Source organism: Rhinoraja longicauda, chromosome 10, assembly GCF_053455715.1.
Source record: "Rhinoraja longicauda isolate Sanriku21f chromosome 10, sRhiLon1.1, whole genome shotgun sequence".
NCBI lineage: Eukaryota > Metazoa > Chordata > Chondrichthyes > Rajiformes > Arhynchobatidae > Rhinoraja > Rhinoraja longicauda.
In genome coordinates this window covers 41,943,247-41,964,218 of record NC_135962.1, presented here as the reverse complement: position 1 = coordinate 41,964,218, position 20,972 = coordinate 41,943,247, and the positions used below count along the sequence as shown (strand labels likewise).

Genomic DNA, 20,972 nt, shown 5'->3' with positions numbered 1-20,972 from the left:
CCTACAGAAAGGACAGGCAGGTGGGCACATGAGGTGGGGTAGTTTTGTTGGTGAGGGATGAAATTCAGTCCCTTGTGAGGGGTGACATAGGGACTGATGATGTAGAGTCACTGTGGATAGAGTTGAGGAATTGTAAAGGTAAGAAGACACTAATGGGAGTTTTCTACAGGCCCCCAAACAGTAGCCCCGATATAAGATGTAAGTTACAGCACGAGTTAAAACTGGCATGTAACAAAGGTAATACCACTAGTTATGGAGGATTTCAACATGCAGGTAGACTGGGAAAATCAGGTTGGTTCTGGACCTCAAGAAAGGGAGTTTGTAGAGTGCCTACAAGATGGATTCTTAGAGCAGCTTACTGGAGCCTACCAGAGTGAAGGCAATTCTGGATTTAGTGTTGGCCAATGAACCAGATTTAATAAGGAAATTCAAGGTAAAGGAACCACTTTTAATCTGCAATTTTAGAGGGGGATATGTTAAATCAGAAGTGTCAGTGTTGCAGTTGAACAAAGGGGTCTATGAAAGCTTTGGAGAGGAGCTGGCCAAGGTCAACTGGAAAAGGAACGTAGCAGGAATGATGGTGGAACAGCAATGGCAGGAATTTCTGAACATAATCCAGAAGATGCAGGGTCATTTCATTCCAAAGAGGAAGAAAGATTCTAAGGGGCGTAAGAGGCAACCATGGCTGACAAGGGAAGTTAGGGATGGAATAAAACTAAAAGAAAAGATGTGTAGCATAGCAAAGAGTAGTGGGAAGCAGAGGATTCGGTAACTTTCAAAGGACAACAGAAGGTAACAAAAAGGGTAATACGGGCTGAAAAGATGAAGTACAAGGGGAAGCTGGCCAAGAATATAAAGGACAGTAAAAGCTTCTTTAGGTATGTTAAGAGAAAAAGATTAGTAAAGACAAATGTGGATCCCTTGAAGACAGAAAAGGGTGAAATTATTATGGCTAACAAGGAAATGGCAGAAGAGTCGAACAGGTACTTTGGATCTGTCTTCACTAAGGAAGACACAAACAATCTCCCAGATGGACTCGAGGACAGAGGATCTAGGGAGATAGAGGAACTGAAAGAAATTTGCACTAGGCGAGAAATAGTATTGGGTAGACTGATGGGACTGAAGGCTGATAAATCCCCAGATGTTTCTACAACTTGATTGGACATGATTTGGAAAGGCACACACCTGTCTAAGGTCCCACAATTGACAGTGAATGTCAGAGCAAAAACCAAGCCATGAAGACAAAGGAATTGTCCAAAGACCTCCGAGACGGGATTGTGTCGAGACACATATCTGGGGAAGGGTATAAAACAATTTCCGCAGCATTGCAGGTCCCGAAGAGCACAGTGGCCTCCATCATTCTTAAATGGAAGAACTTTGGAACAACCAGGATTCTTCATAGAGCTGGCCACCCGGCCAAACTGAGCAATCGGGGGAGAAGGGCCTTGGTCAGGGAGGTGACCAAGAACCCGATGGTCACTCTGACAGAGCTCCAGAGTTCCTCTGTGAAGATGGGAGAACCTTCCAGAAGGACAACTATATCTGCAGCACTCCACCAATCAGGCCTTTATGGTAGAGTGGCCAGACGGAAGCCACTCCTCATTAAAAGGAACATGACAGCCCACTTGGAGTTTACCAAAAGGCACCTAAAGGACTCTCAGACCATGAGAAACAAGATTATCTGGTCTGATGAAACCAAGATTGAACTCTTTGCCCTGAATGCCAAGCGGCACCACTCATCACCTGGCCAATACCATACCTACTGTGAAGCATGGCGGTGGCAGCATCATGCAGTGGAGATGTTTTTCAGCGGCAGTAACTGGGAGACTAGTCAGGATTGAGGGAAAGCTGAACGGAGCAAAGTACAGAGAGATCCTTGATGAAAACCTGTTTCAGAGTGACCTCAGACTGGGGCAGAGGTTCACCTTACACCAGGACAATGGCCCTAAGCACACAGCCAAGACAACGCAGGACTGGCTTCGTGACAAGTCTGTGAATGTCCTTGAGTGGCCCAGCCAGAGCCTTGAACCCGATCGAACATCTCTGGAGGTACCTGAAAATAGCTGTGCATCGACGCTCCCCATCCAACCTGACAGCTTGAGAGGATCTGCAAAGAATGGGAGAAATTACCCAACTACAGGTGTGCCAAGTTTGTTGCGTCATACCCAAGAAGACTTGATGGTGTAATCGCTGCCAAAAGGTGCCTCAAAGTACTGAGTAAAGGGTCGGAATACTTATGTAAAGGTGATATTTCAGTTATTTATTTTTAATTACTTTGCAAAAATTTCTAAACACCTGGTTTCGCTTTTTTTATTATGGGGTATTGTGTGTAGATTGATGATAAAACAAAGAATTTAATCCATTTTAAAATAAGGCTGTAACGTAACAAAATGTGGAAAAATTGAAGGGGTCTGAATACTTTCTGAATGCACTGTATATTGTTAGCATTTGCAAAGGAGTAACGGATTTTTACACCATTAAAATCTTCTCATTGAGCAAAGCATATTTCCAAGACATTTCATTACAATGGGTTGTAAGTATATGAAATTTATGTCAGTTCACTGATTACTGGAGCTTGTATTGAAGGCAGCACCCTACAGATGAGCAAGCAAAGTAATCACTGATAGCACCTTCTGGATTTCTGCATTTAATGACAGTTTCTGATGATTCCAAATTGAAAAGACCTTGTGGCATTTTTGGCATCATTATTACTACAACATTCAGACCAGCATTAGAAATTGTAGGAAATATGCAGATTTAAAAAATAGTGTTCTGCATATATTGTAAAACAGTTAAATTGGTTTATTCGTTCCTTGTGTTCTACTTGTTTTTAAAAGTCAAAGCTAGGGATGGTTTTTTGATGTATTTTGTTAAAGGCAATATGCAGGTGCTTGTTTTAAATGACGAAAAACTAATGCTGAGTTAAACTATTTTTATTTTCTCTGCAAGATCACTTTCCTAAATGCTTACATTGGTAAACTATGTTATACCTTTTATACCTTCCCCTCTGTGTAAAATTGCTATAGATTGTGTAGAACTGAATCTCGAGCCCCACCTCTGCAGAACCCCACCAGTGAAAATCTTTAGAAGTATCTATTTACTCCCGCTCTGTGCTTCTGCTCCAATAACTAATGCCAGTACATTGATTAGCTCCATGTGCACTGATTTTGTTGAATAAACCAGTGTAGGATCTTATCAAAAGTCTGCAGAAAATTCAGAAAAATAATCAGTGAGCTAATAGCCTCCTGCCACCACAGGTTCATTCCATAATCTACAAGGCATAAATCAGAAGCCTGATAGGATAATCTCCAATTATCTGGCTGCATGCAGCATTAACAATTCTCAATAAGTTCAACACATCCAGTACAAAGCACCATGTTTGATTGATATCTTAATAACTACTCTTAACATTCATCCCCTCTGCCACTGGTGCACAATAGCTTGAATACCGTCCACAAAACACTCCAGTTACTTCAAGAGCAACTACCAAAACCCTTGACCTTTATCAACAAGAACAACAAGGGCAGCAGGCACACAGCCGGTCCTTCATCATCCTAAATCCTGGAGAAACCTGCTCAATAGCACTGTGAAAGTCCTTTCATCAGAAGCACTGCATAGGTTCCAAAGAGCCACTCATTGCCCTTCACTGAAAATGGCAATAAATGCTGACCTTGCCAGCGTTGTCCAGATCCAGAAAATGAAAAACATCTGCAGATTTCACACCAACTCTCGGAATTGCATCCTCAAAAGTACTCTAGAGGGTTAGTCAAACAGGATTTTCCTTTTACAACCCCATGCAGATCCTGCTCAATCCTATTACCCTTTTCTAAAGTAATGTTATTACATCTTTTAACTATTCTTTGCATTCCTCTTAATGGTGAGCATCTGCTGAATAAGAACTTATGTGACTATTGCAATTGTATGCGTACAGTTACTACCAGTAATTTCAGATATGGGCTTGCTCTTTGTAGGAGGTCTGCAAGACTCCATGGTGTACATTTAAGTGATCCAGAAAGATAAAAACACAAGTACTATGTAAAAATTTAATTTCAGGTTCAAGAAACAAGTTTTCCAAAATGTATATACTTAACCCAGAAACAGTTAAAGTTGAGAAATACTTGTACATATCTTCATTTAAATTTTAATATACACGCATCTGTAATTCTAACAAATTTTTTGAAAATTTATTGCTCATTTCTGAAAAATGGAACTTGTAAACAAAAACAAATTGCAATAAAATTCGGAATCAACTGGTACTGAAATAAAAGATTTATTAAACAATTCATATTGTGCAACACTAAAATAGGCACTCTTCATAACAATGAATATTACTTCTTGCGAACTTCTGGTTCAACCTATTAAAATATTCTGAATTGTTTGTGTCTTGCACATATTCTGGCACTCTATTAACCCTGCTTTATAATTTGAGTTTTTAGGTAATTTTTTGGTACATTATTTCCTTTCTCATGCATTACTTTGACTCCCCTATTTCAAATTCAATTCACTATTTTCTGTTGGCATGTGACAGTAACAGGTGGTGTGGTAGTTATCCAAGAATCCTCTGACTTACCCTTTTAGATGAATACCACAGCACAACTCACATCAAAGGGTTCAAAGGGTATTTTATTGTCACGTGTACCAATTAAGGTACAGTGACACTCGATCAGTAATTGGCTCCAACATTTAGTGCCAATTTAATCACACCACCATCAAACCAGGATTTGAAATAAATTTATAGAACTAGTAAACTACTTAATTTACATTATTTTTCAAAATAAGTTTTTAATAAAATAAACGCATACATGATTAGTTTCAATTTCAGTGTGCCAGAGAATATTATTAGATTTTAAGCTCAGTGAAATCTCCAGAGTCTGTTAAATTTGTGACATCTTCCATTTAAAATACTACTACTAAAACTCAGGTAAGATGCATTTCATCCAAAATGGAATGATAGAAGCAAATTTTCAGTATTTGTAATTCATGGCAAAAAGTTTGCTCCATTTTGAAAGAAAAGCACAAATAAATATATATTTTTTTACAATTCTGCTATTTGGTATAATGTAACGTCTTTAGAATAAGACTAAAACAATTCATTCTCATCCCTTAAATAAACTTTGTTTTAGAATTTAGTATCAAAATATTTGTAGAAAATGCATTGAACTGTATATTTTACAAAGACAGTGGCACATGCTGAAATACATGTTCACAATTCTTATTCTTCATTTTTCTAACCCAAATAAGAACAGAGGGATTACAGTTGATCACATGTTTACAGTTCACATGTACTTTCCAGAAGTAGCAGGATTGCAATCCTGTTTGATTTCTCAACGGCACTCTCCCCTCAACTTCTCTTTCCAAGAATACAAAAATCCATTATTTTAAAAACATGGATGTTACAACTTTTAATTTATCCTAGCCATAAAGATAATTTTTTGCATAGTTGATGTATGGTCTCAAACAGTGCACCTGAAATCTGCACCAATATTTTATGTTCAAAGTTTTAGTAATAATAACTCAGTTCTGTTTGATTAGTACTTTGTTACATTTCGAATAAAGACACATGGATAGATGGAGATGAATAGATAGGATAGCCAAGTGGAGGATTAGCTGATTGCACTGTTAAGTTTCTTAGTAACACAGGATGTGCTTGTATACTGTATCGTTCTTCATCATCATTTGTCGCATACAGTAGTTCCCAAGATAAGTTGGCCCACTGACCTCTTATTGCTTCTGCATTTAACTGTCCAACATGTAATAACATTTCCTGAAGTGACAGCACACGTCCTGTATACAAGCTCTGTAAACAGACAAAATGGTTTTGGACGCGCAAGAATTAAAGATGATTTCAATTTGGTTTCAATAACAAAAATCACTTAAGCAAAAGAAAGGGCAAATGGTATCCACCACAAGTTCAAGTATTCCCATATTTGAAGATTTATATTGCAAAAGTGCAGCAATGGAAAAAATACATTGATAATTCAGTTTAATTAGTCATACACACTCCAAGTCAGAGTTATGCATTCAAGCTTTATTTAAACAGTTCTGCATTATTGGAAATACCAGCATGTCCATCCTCTAGATCTGGGAAACAGTGCAATATGGCCAATTGCCTTCTAAAAGTCTTCATCTCACTTGTGTGCCAATTTTGCACATTGTTTGCCTTTTTAGGCATAAATACCTCTGGTGTCCTTCGGACTATCCTTGATCAGACGTTGCTGGTTTTACCTTGCATTTATCGTTATTCCCCTATCATGTATTTAAACACTGTAAATGGATCGATTGTAATCATGTATTGTCTTTCTACTGACTGGTTAGCGAGCAACAAAAGCTTTTCACTATACCTCAGTAGACGTGACAATAAACTATACTGAAAATGCACTAAATTAGTGCAATCCAAGAGCTAGGTTGCTTTACATACTGCAATTGCAAGAATGTGTGGATATCAATGCTGCAGTTAACACAGAGGTAAACCAATATAATTGATGACCTGGTTTAATTAAATGTTGGATTTGAAAGGTCAAGGGTAAAGACAAATATACCAGAAGTGGAAATAAGAGTCTACACTGGAAGAAAGATCCCGCCCTATCAGATGAAGGTATGCCATAAAACTTTAAAACTGATTACTTTAAAATGTCTTTTGACAAATATTTTTTTTAGATTTTAGATTTAGAGATACAGCGCAGAAACAGGCCCTTCGGCCCACCGGGTTCGCACCGCCCAGCGATCCCCGCACACTAACACTATCCTACACCTACAAGGGACAATTTTTTTTACATTTACCAAGCCAATTAATCCACACACCTGTATGTCTTTGGAGTGTCGGAGGAAACCGAAGATCACGGAGAAAACCCACGCAGGTCACGGGGAGAATGTACAAACTCCGTACAGACGGCGCCCGTAGTCAGGATCGAACCTGAGTCTCCGGCGCTGCATTCGCTGTAAGGCAGCAACTCTACCGCTGCGCCACCATGCCGCCCTCATTGCACTAATTTGCAGTGATATTGGCAATATCTCTGTTTCCGTGCAGTGGATTGAATGGGCACAGCAGCTTCCTTCTATGCTGGTTCATGGAGCAATCCCATTTCCACTAATTTTCCTTGCAACTTATTCTCCTCCCATCACATTCATTCCCCCAAGCCCCCTTATGTTTCTACCACTCACCTACACACTTTAAGTAAATTACAATGTCCAATTAAACTACCAACCTACACACCTTTGGGATGTGGAAGGAAACTGTGGTCACAGGAACAATGTGTGAACTCCACACAAACGATACTGGAGGGTAGGATTGAAGCCGGGTTGCTGGAGCTGTTTTCAGCAGCTCAACAAGCAGCACCACCGTTTCACCCGACATGTTATTGGTAATCTCAGCTAAACCATAAAAATGTCATTTAAAACAAGACGTGCTGATATTTAATACAGAAAACTCTAAACAATAAAAGATTGAGTCTTTTATAGAAATTGAAGCATCAAAATGTACTTTCTAAGTAAAAGTATTCATTGATTTGTCAACAGGTGTCACTAGTCGGTATAAGTAAAGAACATTTATGGGTTCGGAAGCTCTAATTACAGGGGTGCTGCAGAGATCACTGTAAACACCATAGGTCCCCATAATCTACCCATGGGTTTGGATGAGGGATTTATACCAAGCATAATTTGGAAAAATATGTAATCATAAACTTTGGTAGAAAAGACACAGAATAGCATAGCATTTTTAAATGTGAGCGATTGTAAGTTGTTAGTTAATAGTCAAAGAAACTTGTATGTTAATTACCAAATGTTAGTAAGCAGATACACCAAGCAATTAAGTTGAACTGGCCTTTATTGCAAGTGGATTTGAGAACAAGAGTAAGGGTGCCTTACTGCAATTAAATAAAACCCAAAAGAATCCAACAGAGATCACACTGGGAAAATTGCACAAGTCTGATCTCCCTACCTAAGACTGAACATGCTTGCAATAGAGAGAACTTAATAAAGATTCATCAGATTAATTCATGCGCCAGAAGTTGGAAGAAATGTCCTTTGAGAGATTGGACCAATACTCTCGTGAACTTCTGAGAAGAGATGTCATTAAAACAATCAAATGGGGATTAACAAATGGATATAGAGATGTTTTTTTATTAGCTGGGTGTAAAGCGCAGAGATTCGGTACTCAAAATAAGGGGCTGTTAACTCAGGGCTGAGATGCGTAGAAATGTTTTCACAAGAGTGTTGTAGAGACCTGATTATTGAGCAGTTAAAGACTGTATTACAGATTTTTGGATACAAAGGGAATCAAAGAATGCAAGGTAAATTACAACTTATGGAATTGAATAACCGAGTTCTGGGTAAATTGGATGATCTATGTCAAACGGAAAAAGGGCACGGAAGCAAAAAAGGATTGGATGAAGATGTCAGTTACAATGGGAATGAGATCCAGGGTTTAAGTTGTTAATGCTACTAAAGTTAAAACCACTAGCCTTGGCAATATACACATATTTGAAGCTTAGGATTAAGATTGAACAGGTCCCCAAATCCATCACATTGCCTATAACCATATAACAATTACAGCACGGAAACAGGCCCGTTCGACCCTACCAATCCACGCCGACCACTTTCTCTGACCTAGTCTCATCTACCTGCTCTCAGACCATAACCCTCCAATCCCCTCCCATCCATATACCTATCCAATTTACTCTTAAATAATAAAATCGAGCCTGCCTCCACTGCTTCCACCGGAAGCTCATTCCATATAGCCACCACCCTCTGAGTAAAGAAGTTACCCCTCATGTTACCCCTAAACTTTTGTCCCTTAATTCTGAAGTTATGTCCCCTTGTTGGAATCTTCCCCACTCTCAAAGGGAAAAGCCTATCCACGTCAACTCTGTCCGTCCCTCTTAAAATGTAAAAAACCTCTATCAAGTCCCCCCTCAACCTTCTACGCTCCAAAGAATAAAGACCCAACCTGTTCAACCTCTCTCTGTAACTTAAGTGCTGAAACCCAGGCAACATTCTAGTAAATCTCCTCTGTACCCTCTCCATTTTGTCGACATCCTTCCTATAATTTGGCGACCAGAACTGCACACCATACTCCAGATTCGGCCTCACCAATGCTCTGTACAATTTTAACATTACATCCCAACTTCTATATTCGATGCTCTGATTTATAAAGGCAAGCATACCAAACGCCTTCTTCACCACCTTCTGAAGAAGGGTCTCGACCCGAAACGTCACCTATTCCTTCTCTCCTGAGATGCTGCCTGACCTGCTGAGATACTCCAGCATTTTGTGAAATAAATACCTTCGATTTGTACCAGCATCTGCAGTTATTTTCTTACACTCCCTAATCCAACCATCATTCTGGTAAACCTCCTCTACACCCTTTCCAAAGACCCCACATCCTTCCTGTAATGGGGCAACCAAAACAGCATGTAATACTCTGAATGCAGCCTAAAGTTCCATAAAGCTGCATCATGACATCCTGATTCTTATATTGCATGCCCTGACCAACGTAGGCAAACATACCTATTATGCCTCCTTTACCACTATCCACGACTTTGTTCTGAATTTTGCAACCAGCAAACATACCATTCACCTAATACTCAATTTATAGATGCCTATTTTGCAGAGCAATTTAAAGCCCATTTCAGTATTTGCAGGGGAATCTCAGATTCAATGATCAGATTGAACAATCCCTATTGAAATATACATACAAATGAGTCAAGATTAGGAACCATGCGAACTGTTCTATCCTCAAAGCTCTATCTCATGTGGGCAGATGGCACTTCGTTTAGTTATACAGCGCAGAAACAGGCCCTTTGGTCAACCGAGTCCATACCAACCAGAATCTTTTTCACTTTTGATGAAAACCAGTTGAAATGAATAAAATCAGCAGAAATTAATTTCATTTTTTAAGGTTGAAGACAACAGGGACGTTAATGTACTGGACTACCTTTTAATACATTGTTTTAAAATAACAAAAACATTACTTCGCAAATAAACAGGTAATAAAAATATGGTTTAAAAAGAGAAGTCTTCCATTTTGCAGTTCTTACCAGACTGGGGTCATATCCCAAGGAAAAGAGATAAGGTTTCTCCTGGAGCACAGCCTGCTGCCACTGGGGCTCTGACACCATTCCAATGTACCAGTTTCTATCATATTCTTCCAAGTAACTCACTAATTCAGCAAAATTCTCAACTGGACCTAGACAGGCTTTGTCGAACATCAGCTTGAAGGTGTATCTATCAGACAAAAGATTTCGCCGTGAGCACACTATACATTTAAGAAACTACATGTATCAACCTGCAAATTTACCAATAAACCTAGTTTGAATGGTAAAACACTTCTCATAAGGTCATAATAGGAGCAGAATTATGCCATTCAGCCCATCAAGTCTACACTGTCATTGAATCATGGCTGATATATCTCCCTCCTAACCCCATTCCCCTGCCTTCTCCCCATAACCCCTATTAACCTATTAGAGTCAGAGGCATACAGCATGGAACTAGGCCCCAAATATGCATGCCCTGAACTCTTGTCAGAACACTTTTAAAAGCATTCCTCTTTCTGGACATCCTGGCAAACAACCTACTCCAGTCACTTGAGCAAGGTCCTGTCTAATACCATAAATGTTGGCAGTGCCCCAATTCAGCTTTAACCTGTGGGCATGCCTGCTCTTTATCAATCACTACTTAAAAACTAATAGAACAGTGGTCGCTGATCCCGAAAGGCTTTCCATTGTCACTTCAGCCACTTGCCCCTCCCAATTTCCTGTGTAGAGTAAAGTTTGCCCTCTTCCTTGTAGAACTCTCAACATATTGCCTGCACACATATGATAAATTCCTCTCCAAGCCCTTGGCACTGACAGTCCGAGTCTATATTGGGAAAGTTAAAATTGCCTGCTACGATAACCCTATTTATCTTGCAGCTGCATGCAATCTTCTGGCATATTTGTTCTTCCAATTCCCGTTGACTGTTTCGGGGGCCTGTAATACACTCCCAACAAGGCATCATCCCCTATTTAGTTCTCAGCTCCTCCCATATAGCCTCACTGGGTGAACCATCAGTAATATCATCTCTTGACTACTGTAGTGACATTCTCCTTCCTCTTTTACACCCCACCCCTATCTGCCTGTAGCACCTGTACCCTGCCAGTCCTGTCCTCTTCACCAGGTTTCTGTAACGGCCCTAACATCCCAATCGTATGTACCTATCCATGTCCAGAGTTCATCAGCCTTGCCCGTCAGGCTTCTCGCTTTAAAATAAATTCAATTAAATCTAACAGTCCTTCCTCGCTCCCCACCGTGCTCCTTCCTATCCTGGCTACTGAACATTCTTTCATCACATTCTGTGCCAATCCCAGCCTCTCACCTGCCTCAGTCCTGCATTGGATCTCATCCCCCTGCCAATCTAGTTTAAACCCACCTATGTAGCACAGGCAAACCTGTCTGCCAATATATTGGTTCTTCTCCAATTCAGGTGCAAGCCGTCTCTCTACAGATCACCTCTACCCAAGAAGAGATCCCAATGGTCCAAACATCTGAATCACTGCACCAACCCCTCAGCCACACATTAATTTGTCCTAACTTCCTGTTCCTACGCTCACTAGAACATGGCACCGGGGGTAATCTGGAGATCACTACCCTGGAATTCCTGCTTTTTAATCTTTTGCCCAACTCCCAATATTAATTTTACAGGATCTCATCCCTTTTCCTACCTATGTAATTTGTGTTAACGTGCACAATGACTGCAACCCCTCAAGAATATCAGCTCATGTAAGGCATCCTGGACCCTGGCACCAGGGAGGCAACACACACCACCCTGGAGTCTTGTTTATTGCCACCGAATCTCCTGTATGTGCTCTAAATAACGAGCCTCCTATCACTACTCTGCCCAACTTCATCCTTTCCTGCTGTGCCTCCAGGCCAGGCTCGATGCAACCAACATGACTAATGTCGTCCTCCCCGATCAGACATCCCACTAAAACAACATCCAAAGAGGCATATTAGAGCATTTAATTACCTGAATGCTTTTAGTGCAAGTCCAAGTAGCTCTGGTTTTTGAGTCAGCCAATCTAAACCCAGAGACCATGGCATATCACCAGAATACACTTTGAAGACCTGATTGGGGCTTGGGACTATGGAGTCAGTTCCTAACATTATTCCGTAACAACTCATTACCACATGGGAATACATATCCTTCAAAGTTGTGTCTCCTATCACTTCAAAGATAATGGATTTTTTTTCATCAGAGTGGAAAATATCCAAAAGATTAAGAACAAATGAATACCAATCCTCAGGGAAAGATTTCAAGAATTCTTGAAGCAGTAGAGAAGGGAAAGGCCCTGATCGCCAATTCTCTGGCACTTTTAGCTTATGCGAGTAAGGAGAACTGAAGACAACCGCTGGGACCATCTCTTGGGTACTTGTTTCCATTAATCCATGTTTTCCTTTATCAGTAGCAGGAAGTCCATACATGGGTGTTCTGTTTGGTAATTCTTCATCATTTATGTCAGAGGATAAGCTTTGTGTTTCAAGACTCCCAGGAATGGATGTTATAATAGGTTCGGTTGTCATTTGTTGCATACGTGTAGTGTTTTTAATTGGATGTATTCCCGTCTTTTTTCCAACAGACTCTAATTCAAATATATCTTCATCTGACCAATCCGGAAATATTTCTGAATTTATACTAAAAGAATTTTTACGACCTTTATATGATCCTGTTCGCATTGATGTAACTATATTCTCTTCTAACCAGGTTGTATTTTGGTGTAGTGGCTGATTGTCTTGAACTTGTTCAGAATTTGATTTATTTTTTATGTACTGTAAAAGTACCCATATAAAGACTTTAGCATAATCTTCCTTTAGATGTTTTAGGTTTTCCAGTGAGTCAATGATTCCGGTTAATACGTTCCGTGCATCAGAGTAAACCAGCACTGGTAGTACAGTGGACGGCGTCAAGATATTGCTAAAATGATGATTTAAAGAGCAGGTTCTTGCTTGGTTATTTTGCTCAAAGCTCATTTCAAACACTTCATCCACTCGTCGAGCTTCTGCAGTGTGGCACGAAGTTTCTTGGAGCTCCAAACCCTGGTAAATAGCCAAACAGTAACTTATTAAATATAAAAATTGTCCTGAACATGACAATACATATCATTTTATATCTAGAAACAAAGAACTACAGATTATGGTTAATATACAAAAGGAGACAAAGTGCTGGAGTAACTGAAGGGTCTTGACCCGAAAAGTCCACGTTCTCCATTGATGCTGCCTGACCTGGTGAGTTACTCCAGCACTTTGTGTACCTTCCACCTAATGTCTAACTTTGGGCAAACAAAATCAGTATGAACATTGCCAGGGCCAAATATTTAACATTGGTCAAACAAACATTCAATAATAGCCTATCATCTATGTTTGGCACCATACGAATAGAATGTCATCACATGTCAGAAGCCAGATTCAGATTCAGATTCAGGCAAAAATATATGCATTTATTTATGTAATCTGAACCATATAATAAAAAATATCATCATTTGGTTTAAGAAACGATTACAATATTTTCTACTGTGTTATATGATACCTGAGAATAAATTTGGCATGAACATATTTGCAATTTTGTTCAACAATGGAGAAGAGAGTGTGACAACAAGTAAAGCATTTCAATTGCGGCGTGATCAGATTATTGGTGTTTATCAAAATAAACTCTTATTGCTGTGGTGATATGAACACTTCAGGAATCTAGTGTGACCTGTGACCACTTCCGAGAGAAGAAATGTACAATCATGTCAAATTCCCAGTATTCTATTCAGTCTGAAGAAGGGTCTCGACCCGAAACGTCACCCATTCCTTCTCTCCTGAGATTTTGCCAGACCTGCTGAGTTACTCCAGCATTTTGTGAATAAGTATTCTATTCAATGTGTACTTTGATATTTCGGCGTATTCCATAGAATATTAAAGGGCACCAGCCGGACGTGGACCCGTTGGGCCCAAATCTCTCCTGCGGGCTCTGGCGGCCATCTTATGTGAGTATTAGATCAACGGGCCCCAACTGCGCAGACGCGGACCCATTTGCTCTGCGCACGCGTGGAACCGGCGGCCATCTTACGTATCAGATCAACGGGCCCCAACTGCGCAGGTACAGATGCCATTGTGGCGTCAAACACGCGGACCCTTTGGGTTCCCATTGTGACGTTGAACACGGATGACGGGCAGGGCAGATAGAAAAGGGATTTTTAAAGTTTAAAAGGGTGATTTTTAAAGTTTAAAAAGGTGATTTTTAAAGTTTAAAAAGGTGATTTTTAAAGTTTAAAAAGGTGATTTTTAAAGTTTAAAAAGGTGATTTTTAAAGTTTAAAAGGTGATTTTTAGAGTTTAAAAAGGTGATTTTAAAAGTTTAAAAAGTGAAAAATGTTTAAAATATAACAACCATTTGAATCGCAGGACAAAGATTAAGGTGGTGCTAAAATTGTCGCGCTATCGTGCGCCGTTTTGGCAGTATTTCGGGAACGTACCAAAATGCAATATATATATATACGCATATATATACTAATATATATGTAGCATATACAATATGGGTTTAGTAATCTATATACTAGACAGGTGTGCACCCGTTAGTTGCAAATTTCTGCTGCGGGCCCAGTAAGCCATGATCCATGGACCCGTTGGCAGGTGGGTAGCATCCCCCGGGGCCATCGGCAGGACCCGGTGGCGGGCAGGGAGTGTCCCCCGGGACCGTGCTGGGTCCCGCAACCCTACTGATCCGCGGACCTGTTAGCAGACGTGGAGCATCCCCGGGGGCCATGGCCGGGCGAGGGGGGACAGGGAAGGGTAGCGGGAGCCACTCACGACAGTCCCGGGCGTCCATTGCGTTGGGCAGAGTTAGCCGTGAACCCGAAACGTCTCCTGCAGCGGTCGGCAGCGAGTGGCCATCTTGTTGGACCCTCTGCAGCCACGCTGCATCAGGGGAGGAAGGTCAGGCCACGACGTGCGCCAGCCCTCCCGGGGGGGGGAGCGCATTTAATAAAGTTTATTAGATAAATTGTTTTTGAAAAGTAACAAAAGTCGATTTATTCAGACCACGGGGGAATGGTGAATAGGGTGGGCCTAAAATTGTCACGCTATCGTGTACCTTTTTTTTCCAAATGAAAACCACACAAAGAAACATACCTGACAAGGACAAACAAACAAACAAACAAACGGGGATATCACAAAATGCTGGAGTAACTCAGCAGGACAGGCAGCATCTTGGAGAGAAGGAATGGGTGATGTTTCGGGTCGAGACCCTTCTTCAGTCTGAAGAAGGGTCTCGACCCGAAACGTCACCCATTCCTTCTCTCCAAGATGCTGCCTGACCTGCTGAGTTAATCCAGCATTTTGTGATACCTTCGAATTGTACCAGCATCTGCAGTTATTTTTCCACACAACAAACGGGGATTATATATATAAATAAAAATAGATAGATTAACCAAACTCACTCCATGTACGGTCTCAAGTGACAGAATAGAGGCTTGGAATGACCATTTTATGATGCAAAACTTTTTTTAAATTGGATATTGTAAACATACCTTAATGTTAATGCAGCAGTAACCAAAACCTCTTTCCAAAATTAAGATCCATACTAAACGATCCTGAAAGCGGCACAGGTAATGACAGCCGGGTGTAGGATTCCCTGGAGATAAAATGGCAAATAATTGATATATGAACGTGGAATTTTAAAAGCAAGATGTATACAAAGAGTTTGTACACAGACAAAGTGGATATGGAATAAAAATAATTTAGTGCATTGTTGATAATTAGTCGTTTATATAAAATCTGGATATTAGACAGTTTGGAATGGTGTGGTTCAATAAAGCAGGGCAATTAGTAATGGGAAAAATAAATGCTGGCCTTGCCAGCAATATGCTGATCCTGTAAATGAACTGAACAAAATTATGCAGTCAAACATGTCCAATATTAGTATTTTTTAACTGTCTGAAGTTGAACTCCGACTCATAACGAGCTTACACAAAGCAGTGTTATTTCAGTAAATGCAACTTTTGGTGAATCTTCAAATTGCACCATTTGCTATTGAGAATAAATTAAATAAATTTGCAAATATTTAAAATTAAAGATATGAAAAATTTCCAGATATTTCACTATGAAATGACCCAAAGTAAATGGAATCATGAAAACACTTAAGCAATTTTAATATTCAAATAATGTTTCTAGCCTAGGCAGCAATCATTGATTTCACTCACTGCATCTAATGCGATACTTTATTTTATGCTCATCAATATGCAATTAAATTGATCAGTAGGAATATGGACCACTAAACATTTTAAATTATTAATGTGAACATAAGTACAAATTATGAAACACACCCATGTTGAAAACAACATTCATGTCTATAACTGAAATAAATGAAGTTTTACATGTTTTAAAAAGCATTCAAATAATTAGAAAATAGAAATACATAAATTGTATAACTTATATGGAATTGTTTGGATTTAAGAGGCTAGTTTGGTGTATTAACAAAGTTCAGGAGATTCTGAAACATTTAGCAAAGCTGAACACTAAAATTCTTATGGACTATCAAGAGCAGTAATGTAATTATTCTTTACCTACCCAAGCTACCAGCAGAAAATGCTGTACACAATGCTGCAGCCAGATTGTGCCTCATATGCTGGTAATATACTGAATCAGGACATATGCACGCAGCATCACCCACAGATCCAGGCCAGCTTTTATTCGGTCGAGGAAATCCCACCAAAAACACTGGTAGTGTAAATAATGGAAGTAAAGGGGCTGACAGTGCTGAGGCCAGAGCGATGATCATTAGCACAACTGGGAACAAAATAATATTCAAAATGATTATGGCACTCGAAGATTTGCGACGTTGTTTCTTCTCTGTCCAAGAGGAGACAAGTACAGTCAAAGCAAACTTGAGCTTGGTAACTGCTTGAAAGATGCGATCTCGTATAATACCAACCTAAAAAATATGATAATAAGTAGTTTATACGACTCGGCAAATTTTGATACAAATGTCAACAAGTTTTATCTTTTAACATCAAGTCATGATTAAAAAATATATATATAAAACATGATTTATATTTTCTACAAATCATTTATATTATTTAGGTAACAGAAATGAAATTGGAAGGTGCTTTGCAGCATCTGAAAACAGCAGAAAAGCCAAAAGTTAAGGGAAAACTATGATTGAAAACAAATTTTTTAATGATTATTGTGCTGGAAGACTTAGTGTTCCTAACCAAAGATATACACAAAAAGCTGGAGTAACTCAGCGGGACAAGCAGCATCTCTGGAGAGAAGCAATGGGTGACGTTTCGGGTCGAGACCCTTCTTCAGTCTGAAGAAAATGCTCCAGCTTTTTAGCTGAAGAGTTACTCCAGCTTTTTGTGTCTATCTTCAGTTTAAACCAGCATCTGCAGTTCCTTCCTACACATTTAGTGTTGCTACTTCTTTATCCAGTAGTCAATACAGTTGAGGCTATTTATGAACGTTATGCATCCAATTAACTGCATTAAGATATTAAACAAAATATCAACTTTATATGCAGTGCGCAAAAAAAGCTAAATAACAACTTTGTTAAAATGTTGTCAAAACAGTCGTATTACTCTTAAAAATTCACTCTCTACTCAACAGGAAGAAATCACTTCCAAAATGAACAGTACTGCTCACGAACTTCTCCAAACTTATAGTTCCCCACCCCCGCACGGCCCGATTCTACCTCCTACCTAAAATCCATAAACAGAACTGTCCCGGCAGACCCATTGTCTCTGCCTGCTCATGTCCCACCGAACTTATTTCCACCTACCTCGACTCCATCCTATCCCACCTGGTCAAATCCCTCCCCACCTACGTCCAAGACACCTCACCAGCTCTCCATCTCCTCGATAACTTCCGGTTCCCAGGCCCCCACTCCCTCATCTTTACCATGGATGTCCAGTCACTCTACACTTCCATCCCCCACAAGGATGGTCTCGAAGCCCTCCGTTTCTTCCTCCCAGCCAATCCCCATCTACTAACACTCTCCTCCGCCTCGCAGAGCTGGTTCTTACCCTTAACAACTTCTCCTTTGACTCCTCCCACTTCCTCCAAACCAGAGGCTTAGCTATGGGCACTCGCATGGGCCCTAGCTATGCCTGCCTCTTTGTCGGGTACGTCGAACAATCCCTGTTCTGGGCGTCCACCGGCCCCATCCCCGAACTCTACCTCCGCTACATCGACGACTGCATTGGCGCTACCTCTTGTACTCATGCAGAACTCACTGACTTCATACACTTCACTTCCAATTTCCATCCTGCCCTTAAATATACCTGGACTAATTCCGACATCTCCCTCCTGTTTCTGGACCTCACCATCTCCATCACAAGAGACAGACTAGTGACTGACATCTACTATAAACCCACTGATTCGCACAGCTATCTGGACTACACTTCTTCCCACCCGGTCTCCTGCAAAAAGTCTATCCCCTACTCCCAATTCCTCCGTCTACGCTGCATCTGCGCCCGGGATGAGGTGTTTCACACTAGGGCATCAGAGATGTCCTCATTCTTCAGGAAACGGGGCTTCCCCTCTTCCATTATAGATGAGGCTCTCACTAAGGTCTCTTCTACATCCCGCAGCTCCGCTCTTGCTCCCCCTCCCCCCACTCGTAACAAGGACAGAATCCCCCTCGTTCTCACCTTCCACCCCACCAGCCACGGATCCAACAAATCATCCGCCAACATTTCCGTCACCTACAACGGGACCCCACCACTGGCCATATCTTCCCATCCCCTCCCCTTTCTGCGTTCCGCAGAGACCGTTCCCTCCGTAACTCCCTGGTCCACTCATCCCTTCCCACCCAAACCACCCCCTCCCCAGGTACCTTCTCCTGCAACCGTAGAAGATGCAACACCAGACCCCATACCTCCTCCTCGACTCTGTCCAGGAACCCCAACAGTCCTTTCAGATTAGGCAGAGGTTCACTTGCACCTCCTCCAATCTCATCTACTGTATCAGTTATTCAAGATGTGGACTCTTATACATCGGCAAGAAAAAACAAAGACTGGGCGATCGTTTCGCTGGACACCTTCGCTCAGCCCGCCTGAACCTACCTGATCTCCCGGTTGCTAAACACTTGATTTCTCCTTCCCATTCCCAGACCTTTCAGTCTTAGGTCTCCTCCATTGTCAGAGTGAGGCTAAATGCAAATTGGAGGAACAGCATCTCATATTTCGCTTGGGCAGCTTACAGACCAGTGGTATGAATATTAATTTCTCTAACTTCAGGTAGCCCTGCATGCCCTCTCTCTCTCTCTCTCTATCACTCCCCCACCCAAATTGCACTAGCTTCTCGTTTTCACCCAACAAACAGCTAAAAAGGACCAGTTTCCTTTATCATCATTACTTTTTTGCATATCTTTTATTCATTGTTCTTTATCTCTCTACATGATCGTCAAAATCTCTTGTTTCCCTTATCCCAGCCTGAAGAAGGGTCTCGACCCGAAACGTCACCCATTCTTTCTCTCCAGAGATGCTGCCTGTCCCACTGAGTTACTCCAGCTTTTAGTGTCTACCAAGGGTGAAAGAATAATCTTCCAGCTCTGCATTCACCAAATACATTAATCTAATTTCACTATTTTATTTTCTAAAACAGACCCGAGATTGAAACAAACATGGAAATGCAGACACTGGTTTACAATTTTTTTTTAAAACCCAAAATACTGGAGTAACTCAGACCTACTGAATAGATCTGAATTCATCCGAATTCAGACTGAAGGGTCCTGGCCCGAAAGGTCGCCTATCCATGTTCTCCAAAAATGCATCCTGACCAGCCAATTTACTCCAATACTTGTCTCTTTTAGTGTTTGAAGCAACTATTTTCAAACTAATAAAAATTTAATAAACCCTTCTTTTAAAACTTATTTAAGAAATAATAATTTGGCTGTATTATAACACTGCAGTAACAAATGCTCCTCTATTCAAATGTCTTACAGCAAAAGGTAGGAAAGGGACAAAAACCAAAAAAAGAAAAGATAAAATTAGCAAGTATGTGTTACCAGTATAATTGTTAGAGCTTCAATTTAGTTCATTTTTAAAATCAAGTCGGAGTTCACAAATAGGTAAAGTCATAACCCAACACTGGATTCAGAAATAAGTACTAATTTACTAGAGCATTTGTGCTTATTTAAAGTGCATGTTGTTATAATATCAAATTCAATATTTTTAAATGTACATTGAAGATCTCTTCACCGTGTCTGCAAAAAGACAAATTTCAAACTGTCTGAATTACAGTGAATTAAAAAAGTAATATCTTGTTATTAAGATATCTTTTGAGAGGTAAATAACAAACCAAAAAAATAAAATAAGCAGTTACCATTAAAAGTTGAATTCCTGTGCCCAAACTGTTCCACCATACTAAAGTTGAATGCAATGTGGCAAGTCGCACGATTGCTATTACTACCACTTCCAATAGTGCATTCTCTGTATATTGCCACACCTAAATAGTTAAATAGACAATTTAAAAAATAATAATAATGATGTCAAAATCAGTAATAATTGCTCTCAAGTATGAAAACTTATCCCAGGTAATTTAAAAATTAGGATTTTAAAGACGTTGACGTGAGGCAATGCAGCATAGGGTCACGAGATTGATCCCTGGGATGGCGGGACTGTCATGTGAGGAAAGATTGAAAAGACTAGGCTTGTATTCACTGGAGTTTAGAAGGATGAGAGGGGATCTTATAGAGACATATAATATTATAAAGGGACTGGACAAGCTAGATGCAGGAAAAATGTTCCCAATGTTGGGGGAGTCCAGAACCAGGGTCACAGTCTTAGAATAAAGGGGAGGCCATTTAAAACTGAGGTGAGAAGGAACCTTTTCACCCAGAGAGTTGTGAATTTGTAGAATTCTCTGCCAGAGGGCATTGGAGGCCAAATCACTGGATGGATTTAGGAGAGAGTTGGATAGAGCTCTGGGGGCTAGTGGACCCAAGGGATATGGGGAGAA

At 40.3% G+C, this 20,972-nt stretch overlaps 1 protein-coding gene across 2 annotated transcripts in view; it reads right to left on the bottom strand.

Annotated features, from left to right (window-relative positions):
• Positions 1 to 4,163: 4,163 nt before the first annotated feature.
• Positions 4,164 to 20,972, bottom strand: part of pcnx4 (pecanex 4) — a 29,433-nt gene continuing 12,624 nt past the window's right edge. For both annotated transcript variants that reach the window (XM_078406751.1, XM_078406752.1), the window contains exons 6-11: positions 20,337 to 20,459; positions 16,581 to 16,944; positions 15,542 to 15,645; positions 12,002 to 13,068; positions 10,035 to 10,221; positions 4,164 to 5,797 (exon numbers count right to left, since the gene is read on the bottom strand). In XM_078406751.1, coding sequence (XP_078262877.1) covers positions 5,540 to 5,797; positions 10,035 to 10,221; positions 12,002 to 13,068; positions 15,542 to 15,645; positions 16,581 to 16,944; positions 20,337 to 20,459 — 2,103 coding nt within the window. In that variant the 3' untranslated portion in view covers positions 4,164 to 5,539. The remainder of the gene's footprint in view (positions 5,798 to 10,034; positions 10,222 to 12,001; positions 13,069 to 15,541; positions 15,646 to 16,580; positions 16,945 to 20,336; positions 20,460 to 20,972) is intronic.